The sequence below is a fragment of the Dipodomys merriami genome, unplaced genomic scaffold (genome assembly GCF_024711535.1).
Source record: "Dipodomys merriami isolate MVZ:Mamm:240054 unplaced genomic scaffold, mDipMer1.0.p SCAF_114, whole genome shotgun sequence".
In the NCBI taxonomy this organism is placed as follows: domain Eukaryota; kingdom Metazoa; phylum Chordata; class Mammalia; order Rodentia; family Heteromyidae; genus Dipodomys; species Dipodomys merriami.
In genome coordinates this window covers 3,551,642-3,572,798 of record NW_027202427.1, presented here as the reverse complement: position 1 = coordinate 3,572,798, position 21,157 = coordinate 3,551,642, and the positions used below count along the sequence as shown (strand labels likewise).

General features: G+C 52.4%; 1 protein-coding gene across 3 annotated transcripts in view; it reads left to right on the top strand.

Moving 5' to 3' along the window:
* The first annotated feature begins 2,834 nt into the window (after window positions 1–2,834).
* LOC138822743 (solute carrier family 41 member 3-like) overlaps window positions 2,835–21,157 on the top strand; it is a 35,319-nt gene continuing 16,996 nt past the window's right edge. The window contains exons 1-3 of one of the 3 annotated variants that reach the window (XM_070015672.1): window positions 2,835–2,917; window positions 6,945–7,233; window positions 19,946–20,053. In XM_070015672.1, the coding sequence (XP_069871773.1) occupies window positions 6,973–7,233; window positions 19,946–20,053 (369 nt within the window). In that variant the 5' untranslated portion in view covers window positions 2,835–2,917; window positions 6,945–6,972. Of the gene's footprint in view, window positions 2,918–6,944; window positions 7,234–13,193; window positions 13,561–19,945; window positions 20,054–21,157 lie in introns of those variants that run through there. The other 2 variants (XM_070015673.1, XM_070015674.1) reach the window with 2 other exon arrangements.

Sequence of the window (21,157 nt, the reverse complement as noted above, 5' to 3'; positions counted from 1 at the left end):
GTGTGTGTGTGTGTGTGTGTGTGTGTGTGTGTGTGTGTGTGTGTGTGTGTGTGTGTGTGTTGGTACTGGGGATTGAACTCAGGACCTGGGCAGCACTTAGCTTTTGTTCTTTAACAATGTTCTGCTGCTTGAGCCATAGCTCCACTTCTGGCTTTGATTCACTGAAGATAAGAGTGCCACAGACTTTCCTGCCCTTGCGGACTTTTAACCATAATGCTCAGATATCAGCCTCCTGAGCAGCTATAGTTATAGGAGTGAGCCACTGGTAGCCAGCTTCAGGCTCCCTCTCAGAACATCTGGAGAATGCCCGTTCTGCAGCTGTCTAGGTCTGTCAGGGTCACTAGGTCTGGTCATTGGTATCACGATGTGAGTGTTGTAAAGCCCAAGCAAATTGCAAGTCACCATTACAAGCGAGGCGTGAAATTTTTGCTCATGCTTATGGTTTTGGAAATTGCTGTGGGGTTCCTAATGGTAGCCTTGCTTTCCTTCAGAATGCAGAGGGCAGGCAGGGTGGGTGGCCTGTGATTGGGGTGGGGGTGGGGCTGTGAAATGCAGTAGGCCTGGCCCTGATCTGGACTCAGGCAGTGTCCTCCTGCTGTGGCTGGTCTCACTTATTCAGAGACCCTGGGCAGGTCCATGGATCTGCAAGACAAACAGAAAAGATGGGTCACTGCCTGCATGTCAGGGTGAAGGCCAGGGGTAGCTTTTGGTCTTGTGTGCTAGACTAGACAGATGAGCTATGGGTGAGCCCTAAGTCTACTGCAGCTTACCGAGTAGGAAACACTTGAAGCATGTCCAAAGCATCTTTGGACTCATGAGAGACCAAATATCATTCCTTGGAATTCCTCTGTTCTGTCTGTAAATTTGGTATTATACGTATGGAAAAGAAGATCATCCATGAGTACTCATACAGAATTTTTTTTTGTTTGGTTTTGGTTTTGCAGTTTGGAGATGGAACCCAAGACCTGTATAAGATAGTAGGTGCTCAGCCACTGAGCCATGCCCTAGCCATCAAACGGGAGAGCTAGCCAGGAGAGCCAGAGCAGCCCCTCCTCAAGTGAGCGTTCATCACATCCCCTCACTTGCCAGCTCTCTGTTAAGTAGAGGCAGCCCGATGCCACAAAAAGCGATGTCTTAGACTTAGGCCCGACTTTGAATCCTTGCTCTGCCACTTAAGCATGGTGGCAGTGGGCACGTGTATCTGCTCCCTCAGCCCCTCCCCAGAAAGGGACCCGCCCTGCTAGGTTCCTCCCTGGCAGACAGGACTAGCCATGCTTCCCAGTCAGTGCAGCCGCTCTCTTATACACTCACCCTTTGATTTATTCCCATCATCGGCAAGTGTCCTAAAGCATCCTGCTGACTCCTAACTGCCCAGCAGCAGACCTCAGACTGACTCCTGCTGGCTCTGCTTGCAGTGATTCTCTGGAGGGCTTCTCTGAAAGAGCTGGCACTCATATCCCCTTTCCTAGACACTGGAAGTAGCTCACATTCAAACACTCTGCTCTCTGCTCCTTCAGGGACATCTATGAGGCTCCCAGAGGCTCCAGGGATGGCTCTGATGCTAGCCTTGAGTGAAAAAGCTAAGAGAGAGCTCCCTGGTCCTGAGTTCATGCCTCGGTTAAAAAATAAGGCCACAGCTGGGTGCCAGTGGCTCACGCCTGTAATCCTAGCTACTCAGGAGGCTGAGATTTGAGGATTGCGGTTCAAAGCCAGCCCAGGCAGGAAAGTGCATGAGACTCATCTCCAATAAACCACTAGAAAACTGGAAGTGGTGCTGTGGCTCACACGGTAGAGCACTTCCCTTGAGCTGAAGAACACAAGGACAGCACCCAGGCCCAGATTTCAAGCCCCATAACTTGCAAAAGAAAAAAAAATAAGGCTACCTATGCAGAAAAACAGAATTGTACGTATGTGAGTATGCGTGTGTGCATGTGTGGGTGTGTGGACTTGGAGAGTATCTCTTCTCTGTGTTTAACCTGCAGACTAGTCTGTCTTTTCTTTTCTTTCTTTCCATTATGGGGCTTGACCTCAGGGCCTGGGTACTGTCACTGAGATCTTTTGTTCAAGGCTAATGCTCCACCACCTTGCCCCATACCACTTTGGTTTTCTGGTGGTTAATTGGAATTAAGAGTCTCATGGTGTGAGCCACCAGTGCCCTGCTAGTCTTGTCTTGTGTGGACATGATGACAAGATCTAGGTCTTGTCTTGTGAAATGGCTGGGCTCCACCGCCTGGATTTTACCATTCCTGCTTGGTCTCCCTGGGCTATGCAGAGCCCTGAAGGTAGGCCCCCTCCCTCTAACAGGCTCCTTCCTCTCTTGATTCCTATTTGGGACCCCTCAACTGTGCAAAGGCGTTGCTTGGTCATTCAGGGAAAACGAATTAGCCCGAGAACGGTCAGGTATAATAGTGGTTATGTTTTTAAAAAGCAGACCTGATCAGTTAAACATGCCCAAGTTTGTAAAGTGAAATATGTCTGCGAGGATGCTTCAGAATCACTGCAGAAAAAACTGATTGAAGGATGTGTGTAAGGCAAAGGACAGCATTTTTTAATGTTAAAAAATTTACTCAAAATGCTGGGCCCCAGAAGGAAAGGGAGTGGGAGGGGCGAGGGTGGGAGGTGTGGGAAGGCCCCTCCCCACCGACACGGAGCCACGCCCGCGCCAGTCTGGGCCGCAGTCCCGCCCTGGCCCCGCCCCCTGCCTGGTCCCGCCCTCCCAGGGCCGAGGCCCCGCCCCCTGTCGCGCACCCGCCCAATCCCGCCATGGCCCCGCCTCCTAGGGCCGCAGTCCCGCCCTAGTCCCGCCCAGGCTCCTGGCCCGGCAGAGGGGCGGCAACCGCTGCTTCCCGAGCCCGCCCTTCCCACTTCCTCCGGGCGCCGCGCCCTCGGAGGCCGCTTTTCCACCGCTCCAAGCTCGGTAAGCGCAGCTCCGAGCCAGGAGGAGCGGGAGGGGCCCGTGGAGATCCGGGCCGAGCGCGCCCGCAGGGCCTTGGGGGCGTCCGAGAGGATGGGAGGGGGCGGCACCCCTGGGGGCCGCGGGGCGCGAGGGAGGCGGGGCCGGGGCGGGGCGGGGCGGGCGGCCTGGCTGCTCACCTGAGGCGCGCCTGCGTCCGGACGCGGCTTCCTCAGACCCCGCCCGGCCCCTCGTCCAGACGCGGCTCCCTCAGTCCCCGCCCGGCCCCGGCCCCTCGTCCGGACGCGGCTTCCTCAGACCCCGCCCGGCCCCTCGTCCAGGCTCTCTGCTCCCTCGGTTCCCGCCCGGCCCCTCGTCCGGACGCGGCTCCCTCGGTCCCCGCCCGGCCCCGGCCCCTCGTCCGGACGCGGCTTCCTCAGACCCCGCCGGCCCCTCGTCCAGACGCGGCTCCCTCAGTCCCCGCCCGGCCCCGGCCCCTCGTCCGGACGCGGCTCCCTCGGTCCCCGCCCGGCCCCTCGTCCAGGCTCTCTGCTCCCTCGGTCCCCGCCCGGCCCCTCGTCCAGGCTCTCTGCTCCCTCGGTCCCCGCCGGCCCCGGCCCCTCGTCCAGGCTCTCTGCTCCCTCGGTCCCCGCCCGGCCCCTCGTCCAGGCTCTCTGCTCCCTCGGTCCCCGCCCGGCCCCTCGTCCAGGCTCTCTGCTCCCTCGGTCCCCGCCCGGCCCCTCGTCCAGGCTCTCTGCTCCCTCGGTCCCCGCCGGCCCCGGCCCCTCGTCCAGGCTCTCTGCTCCCTCGGTCCCCGCCCGGCCCCGGCCCCTCGTCCAGGCTCTCTGCTCCCTCGGTCCCCGCCCGGCCCCTCGTCCGGACGCGGCTCCCTCGGTCCCCGCCCGAGTGCTCGGGCCTGGGCCCGGCCCGGCCCTGCGTCAAGCGTTGGCTTCCCCAGCACCCCAGGAAGCCTTTACCGCTCTCTCCTGGGCCCCTGCTGACCCCCTAGCCCGGCCCGCCCCCCCGGGGTCCCCGCAGACATCCCTCCAGGCCCGGACAGTCGGTTTCCATTCAGACTCCAGCCCGACCTCCCCTGGAGCAGCCTGGAGAGTCTCACTGGGAGTGGACAGGCCGGGTTCCCGGTGGATAAGTACCCCTTAACGAATGCTGGCACCTCCACAGTGTGTCCTGTGTCCCTGTACAGACATACTAGGAGGAACTTCGGATTTGTGACCTAGACACAGGTCGACAGCTAATAGGAGAGCAGTTAAAGCACTATACACGAAGAAACTCAGCATCACCATTTTCATCCTTTGAGACCATTGTTTACTAAAGTAAGGGTTATTGACCCATGATACCCTGATTTGTTGAGATGACTCCCAGGTGACACCCAGGTGAGGAGTATAGACAGGGTGAACACGCTGAACCAAACACGGTCAGCAGTCTTGTGGGGTGGAGCTGGAGGGTGAGAATTTCACCAGGCTGTTCAGTAACTTAAAACACATGAATTATTTACTCATGGGATCTTCTTTTAGTATTTGTGGATCACAGATGGTGGCAGGTATCTACAATCTTGGAAAGTGAAGTTGGGTAAAGAGGTCTCCCATGTCCCCATTTAATTTCCCCAGCTCTGTGGCAGTAGTACCCTCATTTGACAGATGAGACAGTGAGGAGACACCTTACTCTTTCTAGACAAGGGGAAAGCTGGGATTCTGAGGGGTCTTTTTTGGTGTTGAGCTGAGGATTGAACCTTGGGCCTTGATAAAGCTAGGTAGGTGCTGCTCTACCTCAGAGCTACATCCCCAGCCATAAGATCTGGGATTCTACTCTAAAGCTTGGTCTCCAGTACATTTCTACTGCAGTGGCAGTCACCTGTGAAATTTAGATGAAGCCCAGAGGCCCTGTGGTCTCATTGTCCATGGCAGCCAGCAGCAGGCAGCTGAACAGAGACCACAGGCCTGGGCCCACCCAGTTCATGGCCAGGAATGTATGCCTAGCAGGAGTTTATATGAGGTACAGAGCCAGGTCCCAGAGGGGAGAGTGTTACTACTGGGGGGTCCACAGGCCATACCTGGAGATGGGACACTTCTGGGTGGCAGTGGCTGTTTGCTACTCATTCTGATGGGGACAGGCGCCCCCTGGTGGCAGCAGGGAGGGTCGTTGGCTTTACATCAACCTATGTGGCTCTCACCAGTCAGTGGCCTGCTGGAGTAGGGAGGGACTTAGTCTCTGCCTTCCAATAGTCAGGAAAGAGGGGGAGGGTGTGTCTCTCAGCCTCCACACTGTTGACATGGGGGGAGGGCAGGTGCAGCACCCTCCCTTGTGTGACAAACATTACCTCATGTCCTTGGGGGTTAGCTGAACCTGGATGGGATCCTTATCTAGAGTTGGTGCCCATGGTCAGCACTCTACTGGGCTAAAGGACAAGAGGGCTTCCTAGATCCACAGCCTACTCCCCACGAGAGCCCACTCTTTACAAGTGCTTCCTGCATCCTGGCCTTTGGGCTGGTTTTTGTTCATTATCTGTATGCATTTTTTTTTTTTTTTTGTCCTGGGGCCTGAACTCAGGCCTTGGCACTGTCCCTGATGCTCAAGTCTAGCACTCTGCCACTTGAGCCACAGCACCACTTCGTTTTCTGGTGGTTAATTGGAGATAAGAGTCTCATGGACTTTCCTGCCTGGGCTGGCTTTGAACTGTGAGCCTCGGATCTCAGACTCCTGACTAGCTAGGACTGCAGACATGAGCCACTGGTACCTGGCTTCAGTGGAATCTTGATGGTACAAGTCTTTGAGAGAAAACAGTGCATTCCTAGCCTCCAGGCTATGATTTACTCTGTCCGTGTGGGCTGTTCATTTTAAGGCTATAAGCAAGGGGGAGAGCAGAGATTAATTATTTTCACCAACACAACAAGTGTCGTGTCATAACACCAACATGAATGTTGTATCAACACCTGACACCAACACCATGAACATTACACCAACACATGACACCAGCACCATGAGTGTTACATCAGCACCACAAATATTATACTAACATGTTACACCAACACCATGAACATCACACCAATACCATGAATGTTACACTAGCACCAAGGACATACACCAACACATCACATCAACACCACAAATGTTACGCTGGCACCATATTATTCCAGTACTACAAACATACCAACATTTTACACCAACACCATGAATGTTATACCAGCACCATGGAGGTTACACCAATATGTTATAACAATCCCATAAATGTCACACACATGTTACACCAACATGTCACACCATGAACATCATACCACAAACATAACACCAGCACCACAAATGTTACACCAACACCATAAACATTACAGTGTTTCCATTCTTATTGAGGGAGACTCAGAGTTTAGGAATGGCTACTCTCCAGTCTTAACAAGCCTGGAACTAATTTTCAGAGTTGGGAAACAGGTATTTTGGGGCTGGGAAGGTGGCTCAGTGGTAGAGTGCTTGCCTCGCATGCATGAGGCCTTGGGTTTGATTCCACATAAGCAGAAAAAGCTGGAAGTGGCGCTGTGGCTCAAGGTGTACAGCGCTAGCCTTGAGCTGAAGAGCTGAGGGACAGCGCCCAGGCCCAGAGTTCAGGCCCCATGACTGACAAAAACAAAACAACAACAAAAAACAAACGTATTTTGCCACTTTTCTTATTTGCTGAACTTATTATGCTTTTGCTGTGCTGGGGAGAACCCAGGCCTGAGCGAGCTCCACACACACTCTGTGTGAACTGCACCCTGGTGCAGGTTTTCTGGTCACTCCGAGGACAGAGGTGCTTTCGGAGGTCATCTCTGCACAGGTGTGGATTGCAGTCCATACGCATTAGCACCCGCTGTGTGTGTGCCTTGTCCTCACACCTGTGCCTGTGAATAATAAACTGTGGGTGCAGGTAGGCTGACCCCATGGGGGGGCTGCAGGAGGATTGCTGGCCAGCCTCTGATGGGACCCAGACCCAGGGCCCTGGGAAGTTGGTACCCCCTGGAGTCAAGTGTTCTACCCTTCTGCTCTGTTGCTTTGTGTCTCCCAGATTAAGGCTGTGGGTCCACTGTGGGCAGATGGAAGGGACGGAGACCCGACATCGGAGGCTGGAAGGTTGTGCCAGGCCAGAGGAGCCAGGACTGCCATCCTCTGTCAGCACAGGAAGACTTGCTGAGGAATCAGAAGATGTGCAAGTGGTGGCCCCTGTGGCTCCTCAGCCACTGGAGGTTGAGCCCAGCCAGGAGACTGCCTTGGCCGTTGGCATGCAGGTGATAGTGCCCTTCCTGTTTGCAGGCCTGGGGCTGTCATGGGCTGGCATGCTCCTGAACTACTTCCAGGTAAGGGGTACTGGGTAACAAGGTGCTGGGCAACACTAGAAAGCTGCCTCACTACTGCCTTTCATTGATATTGGGCAAAATTCTTTTTTTTTTTTTTTTTTTTTTTTGTCGGTCGTGGGGCTTGAACTCTGGGCCTGGGCGCTGTCCCTCAGCTCTTCAGCTCAAGGCGAGCGCTCTACCACTTGAGCTACAGCGCCACTTCCGGTTTTCTGGTGGTTTTTATTGGAGATAGGAGTCTCACAGTCTCTCCTGCCCGGGCTGGCTTTGAACCGCGATCCTCAGATCTCAGCCTCCTGAGTAGCTAGGATTACATTGGGCAAAATTCTTGTAGTCCCTGGTGATAGAGATGAACTTAATCTGACTTTTAAAAAAATTATTGTTATTATAATGGTGATATATGAGGGGTGACTTTTTTATTATTGATGTCACAATGGTGTGAGCCCATTGTGTGGTACATAAAATTTTGTCTTCTTCTGATGACTGTTATGTTCTGCAACTCTGTGTCTACTTGGTTGCCCTCACATGGCTCCATTGGCATCTGCTCAACCTGCAGTGCTACTCACCTGGGCATCAGCAACGGGAGCAGGGCCAGAGGGACCAAGGCTGAGCTGCAGCTGCAAGTGCATTCCAGTCATGTGAGAGCAATGGCATCAGCATGGCTGTCCACACCAAAACCCCAAATACAATGATGTTCAAAGGTGGTGGAGCTTTTAAAAGGCATTTGGGGCCATGAGAGATTCCCCCTCCTGAAGAAAGCAATGTGGTTCCCCTAAGAGTGGGTTAGTTGTCCTGAGACCATTATCTCCAATGAACCAAAACAGGAAGTGCTACTGTGGCTCAAAGTGATAGAGCACTAGCCTTGAGCTGAAAAGGCTCAGGAACAGTACCACTCCCCCCCCCCCCAGTTCTGAGTTAAAACTCTACAACCAACCAAAAAAAAAAAATCAGGTTTAGTAGCACTGGGTCTGTGTTTTCTATTGCTGTGTCACAAATTGCCATAAACATGGCGTGGCACCCACTCACAGTGCTGTGAGCAGAGGGTATGGGAGGTTACTCTGCTCAGGGAGTTAAAGACTGGAAGCCAGGTACTGGCCAGACAGCTCTGTTCTCAAAGCTCTGGTGATCTGCGTCTAGGCCCATACCTGGCGGTCACAGTCCTATTAACTACAGGATCATGGCCCCAGACCCTGCTGGCTGTCAATCAGGGGCTGCTCTTACCTTGTTGAGGCCATTCCCCCATCCCACTTTTTTTCTGTAATTTTAACATTTTGAACTGATTTACAAAAAGCATAAAAATTGGATGTGAGGCTGTTCCTATTGTTAGCCTGTGTCCTTCTGGTTTCATAGCCAGCAGGGAGAAATCTCCCTGGTTAGGAACGGCTGTTTCCTTTGCAGACTCACCTGATTGGGGGAGGCCCACCCCAGCTCACCTTTTTCTTTTCTTTCTTTTTTTTTTTTTGGTCTGTTGTGGGGTCTGAACTCTGGGCCTGGGCACTGTCCCTCAGCTCTTCAGCTCAAGGCTAGCATTTTCCACTTGAGCCACAGTGTCACTTCTGGCTTTTTCTGCTTGTGTAGTGCTGAGGAATCGAACCCAGGGCCTCATGCATGCAAGGCAAGCACTCTACCACGGAGCTACCTTCCCAGGCCCTCAACTTTTTCTTAAAGCCCAGCAGAACTACTCACTGGAATGCATGGAGCAGGTAGAAATGCCCCAAAGTCTCCAGAAAATGAGAAACATGGGGAACAGTGCTGGAGCATGCAGAGCCCTGGGGTGGGGTGGGGTTGGAGGCAGATATTATATACACATGCTTAGGAGGGCAGGGACTGCGGCCTTACAAAGATACGGAGCAGCCTGGCAAGGCTGGAGGACTGGCTGGAGGGTTAGTGTTGGTGCTCCCTCACCCCCTCAGTGGGAGAAGGATCTACTCTAGGGTTATGGAGGTGAACTTGACTCCTGGCACTGGGCAGATGTCAGAAGTTTATCAGTGCCCTGTGCTCCCAGCCTGGGGACGGTGGCCACATAAAGCTCAGGGGCTCATGGAGGCCACATTCTGTTAAGATGCAGAGGAGTTGCTCAGGAGGATTGGCGTGTGGGAGCACCTGGCATGACCTGTTTCTCAGTCCAGCAGGGCCTGCAGCCTGCTGCTCAGGGACAAGCAGGCATGGTGCAGGGGCCCTCACACAGGAAGGTTGTTTGGCTATGACCTTGTCCCCAACCTGAAGCCCTTTCGGTTTTCCCAGATGTTGAGCCGGCTCCTTACATCACAAAGCCTGCGCATTTATTTTTTCCTTTATCCTTACCCCTGGCTGGGTTTCTTTTTCTTGTCATGTCTATAGTTCCTTTTATTTGTTCCTTCTCTCGTTCAGGCAGCTTACACTGTGAGTGTGTGCCATGAGCCAGAGTGCCTGGTGTACAGTGGGCCTGCTCCTGGTCGCTCATGTCGTGGAGAGAGGCAGACAGCAGGTGCCTGAGCCAGTGCTGGCAGAAACCAAACAGTATGAGTGGCAAAGGGGGCGGCGTGAGCAGCCATGGAGAGGAGGGCTGGGGCCTTTCTGGAGGTGAAGGCTTTGGAAAGATGCCCACCAACCATAGGGGCATTGGGCCAGGCCTTCATTTGCACCTAGGGGTAAGCTCAGACCAGAAGGTAAAGGAGACCACCCCTCCCACTTAATTAAGTCTAATCAGGCTAACCTCCAAGAGCATTCAGAATGGCCACCTGATTCAGGGTGACTCAGAAGTGGGGATCTGGAAACTGCTCCTGGGAAATGAAGTTCTCCTCTGCAGTGGACATACCAAATACACATCCAAGAACACAATCCCTGCACACCAGAGGATGGAGTTTATCAGGGGTCCTGGTGCCCAGGTGAGACATAGGGTTCTGAGTCTTTGCTCTGGAGTGTAAGACCAGGCAGTTCTCTCTGTGGGCCTTGCGAATGCTCAGCAGGTGCTCCATCATGGATCTGATGTGTTACCACTCTGATTGGGGACTGTGAGGTGGATGGAAGCCCAGGAGGGGCCACGCATGTGCAGGGTTACCCAGGAGGCCACCTGATACCTGACCCAGATTTTGCCTGCTGCCTGCCTCCTTCTAGCTCAGGCTCTTTGATATTTTCCACTGAGCTGCTGAACTATTTTTAAAACCACATTCCTGGGTTCTGCAGTTTGACCCAGTAAGCTGTGCACGTGCTGTTCTGAACTGTCAGGGGAAATGATGTTTCTCGTATGGTTACAATTTATCTGATGATTCAGAAAGCAAATAATTACAACAGTCAGAACACAAAGGAAGTTACTGTAAAAAAAAGATTACTTATAATCCTACCAACTAAAGGTAACCACTTTTTTGGTATCTGGGTTTATATATTCTTCTGAACTTATGCAGTGTATGTCTTTATCACTCAATTTCATTAATTTATTTAATGTGCTGGTACCAGCACTTGAACTTGGGGCCTGTCCCTTAGCTATTTCACTCAAAACTGATCCTCTACCACTTGAGCCACAGCTCTATTTCTGGCTTCTTGGTGGTTTATTGACATTTCCTGCTTGGGCTGGCTTCACAACATGTTTCTCAGATCTCAGCCTCCTGAGTAGCTGAGATTACAGATGTAAGCCATTGGCTCAGTCAATTTTATGTCTTTTCTTTTTTTTTTGGTACTGGGGATCGAACCCAGGACGTTGCACTTGCTAAGCAAGCGCTTTGCCACTGAGCTACATCCCAGCCCAAAAGGGTTGTTTTTTTTTTTTTGTTTGGGTTTTTTTTAACTGTGTTTTTTTTTGTCTTTTCTTTTTTTTTTGGTACTGGGGATCGAACCCAGGACGTTGCACTTGCTAAGCAAGCGCGGCTCAGTCAATTTTAAAAGCAAGTATGAAGAGCATTTTGCAATGAACAGACACCTTGTTCTGGGGATTGCTTATTTCCATGTGTCTGGCATGGTGGGAGGGCTCCAGGCACCTGCTTCATGTATGATGTTAGGTTATATGGTGGCCACATCCTGAAGGGTAGCTGTCTTGTAGCAGTGCCATGGCAGAGGAAGCCAGGGCTTCCTTGTGCCTTGGTGGTGACATCTCAGCATTGGTGTCCCATCGCCACGGAGGTGTTGGCCTGCACGTCATGACTTAATCCAGCCTGTGTCCACACTCAAGTCGTCGTCTTGGCATTTTTCTCAGAAACACAGTTTCTCTATGTTTTCTGCTGCTTTGAATTTGTGTTTGAACAAACTGGTACAAACTATGGCTTCCAGGTGGGGGCAGGGGAGGAGGGTGGAGGGTGACCAGGGCAGAGGCAGGGTGGGGAGGCTTTGCAGGAGGCAGGTCATAGCCTGATTGCTGCTGACTTGCTGTGTTGGGCAGACACTCTTGGAGCCTTCATCTTCTCATTTGCAGAAATCCAGTGCTGCTCCTGTGAGCCCCTGTGAGACTGTTTCAAGAGTCTAGGGAAAGTCCTGTCCCCTGCCCAGGCAGGGTTCTGGTAGGGATAGTGGGCCGGGAGGGGCAGGGGCAGACACGCGATGGCTGAGTGGTGCAGGGCTGAGGCTTGGTCTGGGTGGTCAGGCTTGGGCTGGTGTTTCTGGCTGGAGGCTTGTGAATGTGTTTGGGAAAAGCATGGGCACCCAGGTTCTTGGCCCTCACCATGGATGCGAGAAGTCTGGGGGAGGGGAGTGGGCTGGGCGGGGTTTGGGAATTGTTAGGTGCAAGGAGTATGAGATTAGAAAAATCAAGGGTGGAGATGTGGTTCCCACTTATCTGCTGCTGTGCGGCAGAGCACCCCAAACCTTGGCAGCTTGTTGACTGCGTCGCTCAGTTTGATCACCAGTGTGCAGTCTGGTGAGGCTCTGTGTCGGTGTCTGTCTGCCCCATGCAGGGCGCAGCTGGCCGTTGGCTGGGACCTCAGCTGTGGTCCATGGCCATGTTACCCACATGTGGGCTCCTCATATGACTTCTGGTTGTCACCTGCGTGTGGGCTTTTCATGTGACTGCTGGCCTTTTTCTCGGCCTGGAGCTGGCTTTCAAGGGTGAGTCTCCCCTGAGATAGAAGGGGCAGCTGCAACTCCCCACATCCAGTCCAGTAGTGCCCAGAACAGCAGTGGCTTTTCCACTGAGCCCTGTTGGCTGTGGGTGGACACAATATGAAGGCTTGGATGGAGACACCAACTCCCAAAGGCCAAAGGCATTTAGGCTGTGCTGTGTCTGGCTCCTGGGATATCTGCAGGATGGGAAGCTAGGAGGAGAAATGGAGGCACTGGTGGGAGGAGCACTGGAGCCGGCAGGGAGATAAGAGTGGAGAGATTTGACAGGGGACTGACATGGGGGCTGGTGAGGGCTCAGCTGAGGGCACTCAGTGGAGGAGATTGAGTCAAGATGCCCAATAAGACAGTGGGCACCGAAACACAAGGAGGCCCTGGCCCTGTAGTGCCTCCACAAAGCCTGGCCCTGGGCTTTGGAGTCTATAGGGGATGTCCAGTATAGACACTCCTGAAGTCCAGTGTGGCCTCCCACTGCCCTCCCCCCTCATTTCTGGTTCAGGGTTGGTAATGGGGAAGGGTGTGACCCACTTAGCTAGAAAAAGTGGCCACAAGGCCCTGGCATGAATCAAGGTAACCATGGCTGTGATTTCCTTTGAGGGACCTGTGGCTCCCTGAGCTTGAGGGGAACCTCCTGTAGGTAGCCTGGGAAGGTGGTTCCACTGAGCCCTCTCCAGGCCTTTCTCTGCCAGGGCAGTGCCAGTCAGGGTGCATGTGTAGAGGGAGGCAGCCAAGCTCCCCGTGAAAGCTTGCCAGGGCCGGCTCATGTGGGCTCAGCCCCACCGGGCATGGGCCAGGCTGCTGGATGTTGTCAAGGTCATGTGGAGGGGCAGTAGAGGGAGGGCCAGGCTGACACCAAGCCAGTCTCTGAGGAGAACCTACCCGAGGGGCGTGGACAGCAGAGCCTGCAGATTCAGAGTGAGACTCTTGAGTCACTTTGGCCTTTGTTCCTCACTGATTTGCTCTGGCCCTCGGCCGAGGGGTCGTTGGGGTCCTTTACAGGTGCAGGACACCTGGAAGCTTCCTGGGATCCCTCCATCAGCGTGTCATTGTGGGCAAGGACCAGAGAGGACAGGACCTTCTTGCCCCTGGGATGCAGCTGCTGGCCTGACCATGGTGGTCACTCAGCTGAACCTGGAGTTCCGCTTTCAGGGCAAGAAGCTGCGGGGATTCAGCTGTGAGCTTACCAGGTCCCCCTTTGGCATCCTCCCAGAGACCTTCTCTGCCACAGCGTGCCAGGTTACCGTGCCCATCCTGCTGTCGGGCCTGGGTGTGATGACCGCCGGTCTGGTCATGAACACAGTCCAAGTGCGTACCAGGGCCCAAGGGGGTGGCGGGTGGTCATCAACATGGTCTGAGTGCGTGCTGGAGCCTGAAGGGGGTACCAGGTGGTCATCAACTTGCCTAAATGGATACTGAGGTCTGAGAGGCGGTGGCTGGTGGTTATCAACTTGTCTAAGTAATATGAAGGCCTGAGAGGGGGCAGCAGGTGGTCATCAACTTGCCTAAATGGATACTGAGGTCTGAGAGGGGGTGGCTGGTGGTTATCAACTTGTCTAAGTGGGTACTGAGGCCTGAGAGGGGGTTGCAGGTGGCAGGAGGGCTGGGTCAGGGCTTCTGGTACCACTGCGGGGTCATACCAAGAACACAAGCATCCCCTACCATAGGGAAGCAGCTCTGAGATGGAATCTGGTTGTCAATGGGGATGGTAGAAGGATCCACCTGCCATCTCCATGTCTGAGCCATGAGCAGGCTGTGATGAGCCTGCTTGAGGCAGTCTACGCAGCTGCCAGCCCAGGAGAGTGCCAGCTTGCTGGTCAAGGTCTGCCATTCAGTAGAGCAGGTCTTTTTTTTTTCTGTTCCTGGGGCTTGAACTCAGGGCCTAGGTGCTGTCCCTGACCTTTTTTACTCAAGGCTAGTGCTCTACCACTTGAGCCACAGCACCATTTTTGGCTTTTTCTGAATAGTTTATTGGAGATAAAAGTCTCACGGACTTTGCTGCCCAGGCTGGTTTCAAACTATGATCCTCAGATATCAGCCTTCTGAGTAGTTAGGATTTCAGGTGTGAGCCACCAGCACCTGGCTTAGAGCAGGTCTTTAGTCACTGTCTGCCTTGGCTTCCCTTTCTGTAGGTCATGGATAGTGCAAGCCCTCACACCTCAGGACTGGGAGAAGCAGGTGACTGCAGGCATTCTGGTCCTATGGGACCTGGGGCAGGTCTGTTCCTCTTGAGTCCTGTGGTTCCTTGGGGGAGGACAAGGCCCAGAGCCCAGCTTGGGGCCCCAGTGGGCAGGAATGTGGCCTCCCCAGCTGGTGAGGTGTTGGCCAAGAGCCAGTCTTTGTCCAGAGCTTGGTGTTGCTCCTCCTTGCATGGAGCGTTTAGGACGTGGAGGAGTGCATGTGATGACGCGGGCATCAGCTCTGTCAGCACTGACTATTCTCTAGTACATACAAATGGGAACATATGTGAATGTGCCCTACAATACTGCTTTTGTTCATTTTTTAAAAAGTTTTTTTTTTGTTGTTGTTGTTGGTTCTGGGGCTTGAACTCAGGGCCTGTGTACTCCCCCTGAGCTCTTTTTGATGAAGGCTAGTGCTCTACCACTTTGATCCACAACCCCACTTCCAGTTTTCTGGTGGTTAATTGGAGATAAGAGTCTCACAGACTTCCCTGCCCTGGTTGGCTTTGAACTGTGACCCTCAGATCTCAGCTTTTTGAGTAGCTACAGGCGTGAGCCACCAGTGTCCGGCTCATGACCCCTTTTAAATTTCTGTATGTGGTTCTGGGTTCAATCTGAGGATCATAGTTTGAAACCAGCCTGGGCAGCAAAGTCCGTGAGACTTTTATCTCCAATAAACTATTCAGAAAAAACCGAAAATGGTGCTGTGGCTCAAGTGGTAGAGCACTAGCCTTGAGTAAAAAAGGTCAGGGACAACACTTAGGCCCTGAGTTCAAGCCCCAGGAGCAGAAAAAAAAAAAAGACCTGCTCTACTGAATGGCAGACCTTGACCAGCAAGCTGGCACTCTCCTGGGCTGGCAGCTGTGTAGACTGCCTCAAGCAGGCTCATCACAGCCTGCTCATGGCTCAGACATGGAGATGCCAGGTGGATCCTTCTACCATCCTGGGGATTGAACCCAGAACCTCATGTATGCTAGCACACTAAATTAAATACCCATTTATTATTGGGGCACTTCATGACCCTATATGCACACGGCCTCCCCTACATGGACTTGGCCTCTCCTTTGTGCACGCAACCTCTCCTTGGTTGGCCTCTCCTGGGTATCTATCCCGCAGCTGGGAAGGTGGTTGCTGAAGGATTGGCCCCCACCCTATTGTCCTAGACACATTCAGATGACAGGCAAAACCCCAGGTGTGTGTGGAGGTGCTTGGCATGCAGGCAGGGCGATCCACCTAAACATCCCCTTGTGGGCCCAGCTGTAAAGCTCCCACCTCCCTAGACCCAGTGGCTAGACACCACATAAGCCTGACCCTAAGTCCACCCCCTTGTACAACCTCTGATCCCATGGGAATGTTGCTGCCTCTTGCTGCTATATCTCAATAAACAGTTCTCACCGCCCTAATATACCTGACCTTGAAATGCCAGCTCAGGATGCCTCCCAGGTAGCTCAGCTTGCACCCCTAGGCAATGCCAGGGTCCTTCCATAGTCTTGGTGCTGGGCCAGCTTGTTGAAGAGAGCACACCCTTCTCTCCCTGAACCTCAGCCCTGTGTCTCCCCAAAAGCTTGCCAGCCCCTTCCTGAGACTACCTGTCCATCTGGGGAGAAGCTGCCCAGTCTTCCCTTGGTGAACGTTTCCATTCCTAACCTACGACCCCTCCTTCTTCTCAGTGCCTCAGCCCCTGGAGCCCAGAAGGCACCTGTCAGTCAGCAGGGGGCTGGGCAGGGCTTGGGCAGCCTCTGCCCCTCCCCTGGAGAGGAAGGGCTCAGAGTCAGTGTGGGGCATGAGACAAATTGAAGGAGATCTTAAGGGGCTTGGGAGACTGTTGTAAGAGGATTGGGACAGCAGAAGTAGATGTCCTTCAAGTATTGACTGAGAAGCCAGTGGCAGAATGTAAAAGTTTTGACATCCTAAATGTTGGGTTGGGGACAAGAAGGGGGAAATCCTGGAAAGCAGGAGAAGGGTAGGGCCTGGCCAGAGGGCCTGGTGCTGGAGAGGAATCTGGAGATCTCAAGGTGTCATGTGGTATCTGGTGTGTGGTTGGTTGTGTGGTGAGGCAGGATGCTGGAGGCTGTGAATCCCCACAGGAGCCTAGGGCAGCCATCAGTGGATTTGGTCCTGGCTGTGAACAAGGACATTGTCATCTGAAAGGAGCCTGGGAAGAGGGTGGCAGTGGAGAGGGGCTGGGTGTAGGGAGAGACAACCATGGGGAGGAGGTGGCTCCGAGCCCCGGCAATGCCTTAGAGGAACAGGGCTGCCCCGGGCTGGGCCATAGCTTGGTCTATAGGAAGCAGCGTAGAGGCACAGCATTTGTCCCAAGGCTGTTGTGTGGGCAAATGCTGTCTTCTCCCCTTTTTCCCATATCACCTCCTGCTCCATGTCCTAACTGCCTCCTCTTACATTAAACCTATACACACTATCAGCTCAGCCCCCTCTTTAAAGACCCCATCTGAGCTGGCCCCAAGACTTATGCCTGTCATTCCCAGCTACTTGGGAGGCCAAGAATGAGAGAATCCTGGTTCCAGCCTGGCCCTGGCAGAAAAGTCTTTGAGTCTATAAATGCAGTTACATCTTGAGGTACTGGGAGTTAGAGCTTCAATGTAAGCATGGGGGCACCATTCAGCTGTGTCTAGAATAGCCCCCCTCCTGGTAGTGTGATGCCTGCGTGTCTTTTTATGATCTCATGGCCAGAATCATGTCGCAGCCACCACCAGCCAGGAGAGGGGACCACTCAGATCAAGGGAGACCAGAGCAGCCTTGACAGGCATGGCCCTGTGGGGCGGACATACTGCGGGGTGAGGCCACTGTACTGAGGTAGGTAACTGAGGCAATGGAAAGGCTGTGGATGAGGGAATGGGAGGTGAAGAAGGAGCCCACAGTGGAGGCCCAGACAGCATGGCGAGAGACCGCACAGAACCCAGAGGGCCAGGACCTGAGGCATTTTCCCTTCATTTAGAGGGGAAAGGAGATTAGAAGGGCATTTGGGCTTACTGCCCGGGGGTGGGGGGGTGGGGGGTGGACTATGGGCCCCAAACAGACCAGAATTGAGCTGGAGGGCGAGGACAGAGCCTGAAGCAAGTTCCTGTCCCTGGAAGAGGGGGAGGCATAAAGTGCAGAAAAGGAGTTTGTTCCCACATTGGCTGGTGCCTAATTGGCCTTGAGCATGAGGCCAGTCAGGGCCCAGGAGGGGGACACTGCAGGGAAGAGGAGGTACAGGCCGAGCCAGCTGATTGCAGGCCAGCAGAGTGCACGTACAATGGTGTCACAGCCTGTTCCGAGCAGGCTGTGCACTGGGCTGATAGGGCAGCTCAGACGGGACCAGGCAGATGCTGAGGGAAGACAGGGAGGTGGGAGCTGGGCTGATAAGGGTGAGCCCCTGACTCTGACATCGCTTTCTTTTGAAGTTCCTAGAGGGAGAAGCTAGGACCAGACTTGTTAGAACTGGGTCTGTGCTCTGAATTTCACCGACCTGTGGGTGAGGGAGGGGTAAACTAGGCAAACTCTTCTTGCCAAACTCTTTTTGGAGTTTTTAAAATCATTTTTAATTTTAATTTTTATTGTTATTATGGAAGTGGTATACAGAGGGGTTACAGTTACATAAATCAGGTAATAAGTACATTTCTTTTTTTGCCAGTCGTGGGGCTTTAACTCTGGGCCTGTGGGCTGTCTCTGAGCTCTTCAGCTCAAGGCCGGTACTCTGCCACTTGAGTCACAGCACCACTTCTGGTTTTCTGATGGTTTATTGGAGATAAGAGTCTCACACACTTACCTGCCTGCGCTGGCTTTGAACCATGATCCTCAGATCTCAGTCTCCTGAGTAGCTAGGATTACAGGCATGAGTCACTGCTGCCCAGCATGAATACATTTCTTTTTGGACAATGTCACCCCTTCCCTCACTCTCTCCCAGTTTTTCCCTCCTGTCCCCACTTGTACAGTTCACTTTTAACATTGGGTCTAGTGAGTGGCACTGCTGCATTTGTTCACTCTTTGTCTCTTCATTTCTTTCTGTGCACCCCTTACCCTCCCTTTTTTATTTCTAAGGGCTAATGTCTTTATTGGAAAATATTCAAACAAGTCAGTGGATTAAGCCAAAAGTTAAAACATAATTTCCAGTGCTGGGAAGGTGGTTCAGTGGTAGAGCGCTTGCCTTGCATGCTTGAGGCTCTGGGTTCGATTCCTCAGCACCACATAAGCAAAAAGAAAAAATCCGGAAGTGGCGCTGTGGCTCAAGTGGTAGAGCGCTAGCCTTGAGCTGAAGAGCTGAGGGACAGCGCCCAGGCCCAGAGTTCAGGCCCCACGACCGGACCCAAAAAAAACAAACAAAAAACCCCCATAATTTCCAAGAGGGAATACAATTGATAAGTACGGAGAAAATGTTTAAAGTCAAGAGTAATGCTGGTTAAGACCATACTTTTACACAATCAGCCAAACAAAGGAATATTACCTTCCTGCAGGCCTTTGGCTTAACCCTTTCTTTTTTTTATTTTTATTTTTTATTGTGAAAATACTGTACAGAGGAGTTACAATTACATGGGCAAGATAACAAGTACATTTCTTATCAAGCATTGTTGCCTCCTCTTTGTTTCCCCTTCCCATCCCTTCCCATACTCCCCCCCCCCGTTTCTCCCCCCACCCGATCCTCCCCCCCCCCACCAAAGTTGTAAAGTTCGTTTTTTGACATAACAACTTGTACATCTCATTGTTGCAATGGGTCCACCTGTATCCCAAGTTAAACAATTTGTTTTTGCCCTTCCCCTCCACAAATTATACCAACATCAAATACAGTGAAAGTAGGGGTTATACCATGGGGGAGGGACATACAAAGCAACATAGAAATCATCTTATAAATATGTTAGAAACAATTGCATGAAAAACAAAAAACATTGAACCCTTTCTTTATCTCTCTCCTCCATGCCTCAAGTCAGCCCTGGCTGTTAGTCCTCTGCACCCCCTAGGGGCCTCATGGATTTGCGCACTTCTGAACAGCTCCATCCTGTGGATGGAGGCGAAACTAATGCCCAGGCCTCCTGTCCTCTCCCTGGCAAAACAGGGATCTGCCTATAGGCCCCAAATTCAGATCTGATGGGGTACTTAAAACTGATTGTGAATAACAGTTTAATTGCATGTTAAACAAATTGTTTTTACCCCCACAAACAAGATTTTCTCTACCACTTTTTTAAAAACATACATCCCATCCAGTATGTATGATTTGTCTGTTTCTTTTTGTTTGTTGTTATATTTGATAGAATTTCTTCTCTGTTGTGGAAACTCCAGGGACAGGTGAGACAATAAAGGCACTGCCACTGCAGCCCCTGCTGACCCGGGCCTCACAATTTATGACGAAAACCTCAACTTTGATGATTCCCTTCCCACCTCCACATTGTACAGACAGACTCCATTTGCAGACTTGGCTAGCTAGACCACCAGCCTCAGCCAGGCCCAGCCCCTGATTTTCCCTGCTCCTATGGGCCAGAGACAGAAGGGGGCTCTGCCAATTGTGCCTTCTCTTCCAGCACTGGCCAGTGTTCACAGAAGTTAAAGACCTTTTGACGTTGGTGCCGCCACTGGTGGGCCTGAAGGGGAACCTGGAAATGACCCTGGCCTCACGACTCTCCACTGCGGTAAGTAAACGGATGCCTCAGGCCACCCACGGTCTGGGGACACAGTTCCCTGTGGCCTCTCTTCAGTGATGCACACTCTCCAGTGGGTATGCAGCTTTGTTTTGTTATGATGCTTTCCTGGTCACCTGAATCCTACTTACCACAGCCAAACGAGACTTCAGGTGAGGAGCCAGCTCAGTGCCCCTGGCCCCCCATGCCCCTTTAGTCCAGACAGTTGGTTCTACATGTCCGCATGCTGCTACTCCCCCCACAACCTCCTAAACCCTGCTGTTCCTTCACACTTGCACAACCAAGGCCCAGCAGCCAGTGTGGGCCCAGGTAAGATCCTGTAGTGGGGACAGGAAGGGTCTTAATCACCCAGAGTAGCAGGGTTTCCCAGCATGCTCTGTTCTCCCGACTGGCTTTTCCTGGTGCCCAAGAACCAGAGATTCCTGGCTGTGCCCTCTTCCCACCTCTTCCACAGGGCTGAGTCCCCTCCTGTTAACATATAGTGGTTCTTTCTTTCTGATGCCCACTTCATACCCTTCTTGGACAGAAGACTGGCAGCTGTATTCAGGGATCTGAGAGAACAGCTAATACACAGAGGGCTGGGAAGGGGACCTGCTGGAGAGAGAGAGGGATGGGCTGTGGGCAGCTGAATGGCAGGCCTCAAAGACAGCCAGAATGTGACTCCTGAGACATTCTGTATCCCCTTATTGGTTATGTGATCCACAAATGCTTTCTCCCATCCCAAGTTAACTTTCACTCTGTTGATTGTATCTTTTGATGCATAGAACAGTTGCATTTTCAGATCATTCAGTTTATTTTTACTTTTTTTTGTATTACATTTGTAGGTTGCTTTGAGAAGTTCTAACATCTATCTGTATCTTCTGTAACTTCTATCCAGCATTGCAAATTTTCTGTGTGTACATCTCTTGTTTCCTACAGTTACCTCCTAAATGTGACTTATCTTTTTTATGCCATTAATATGGAATTTCCTTAATTCCCTTTGAATTGCCCATTGTTAATGGACAGTCATCATGCCAATCAACAGAAACACAATTGATTTTGTATTTTGCAACTTGGCTGAATTCATTAATTCAAATGGGATGTGTGTGATATGTA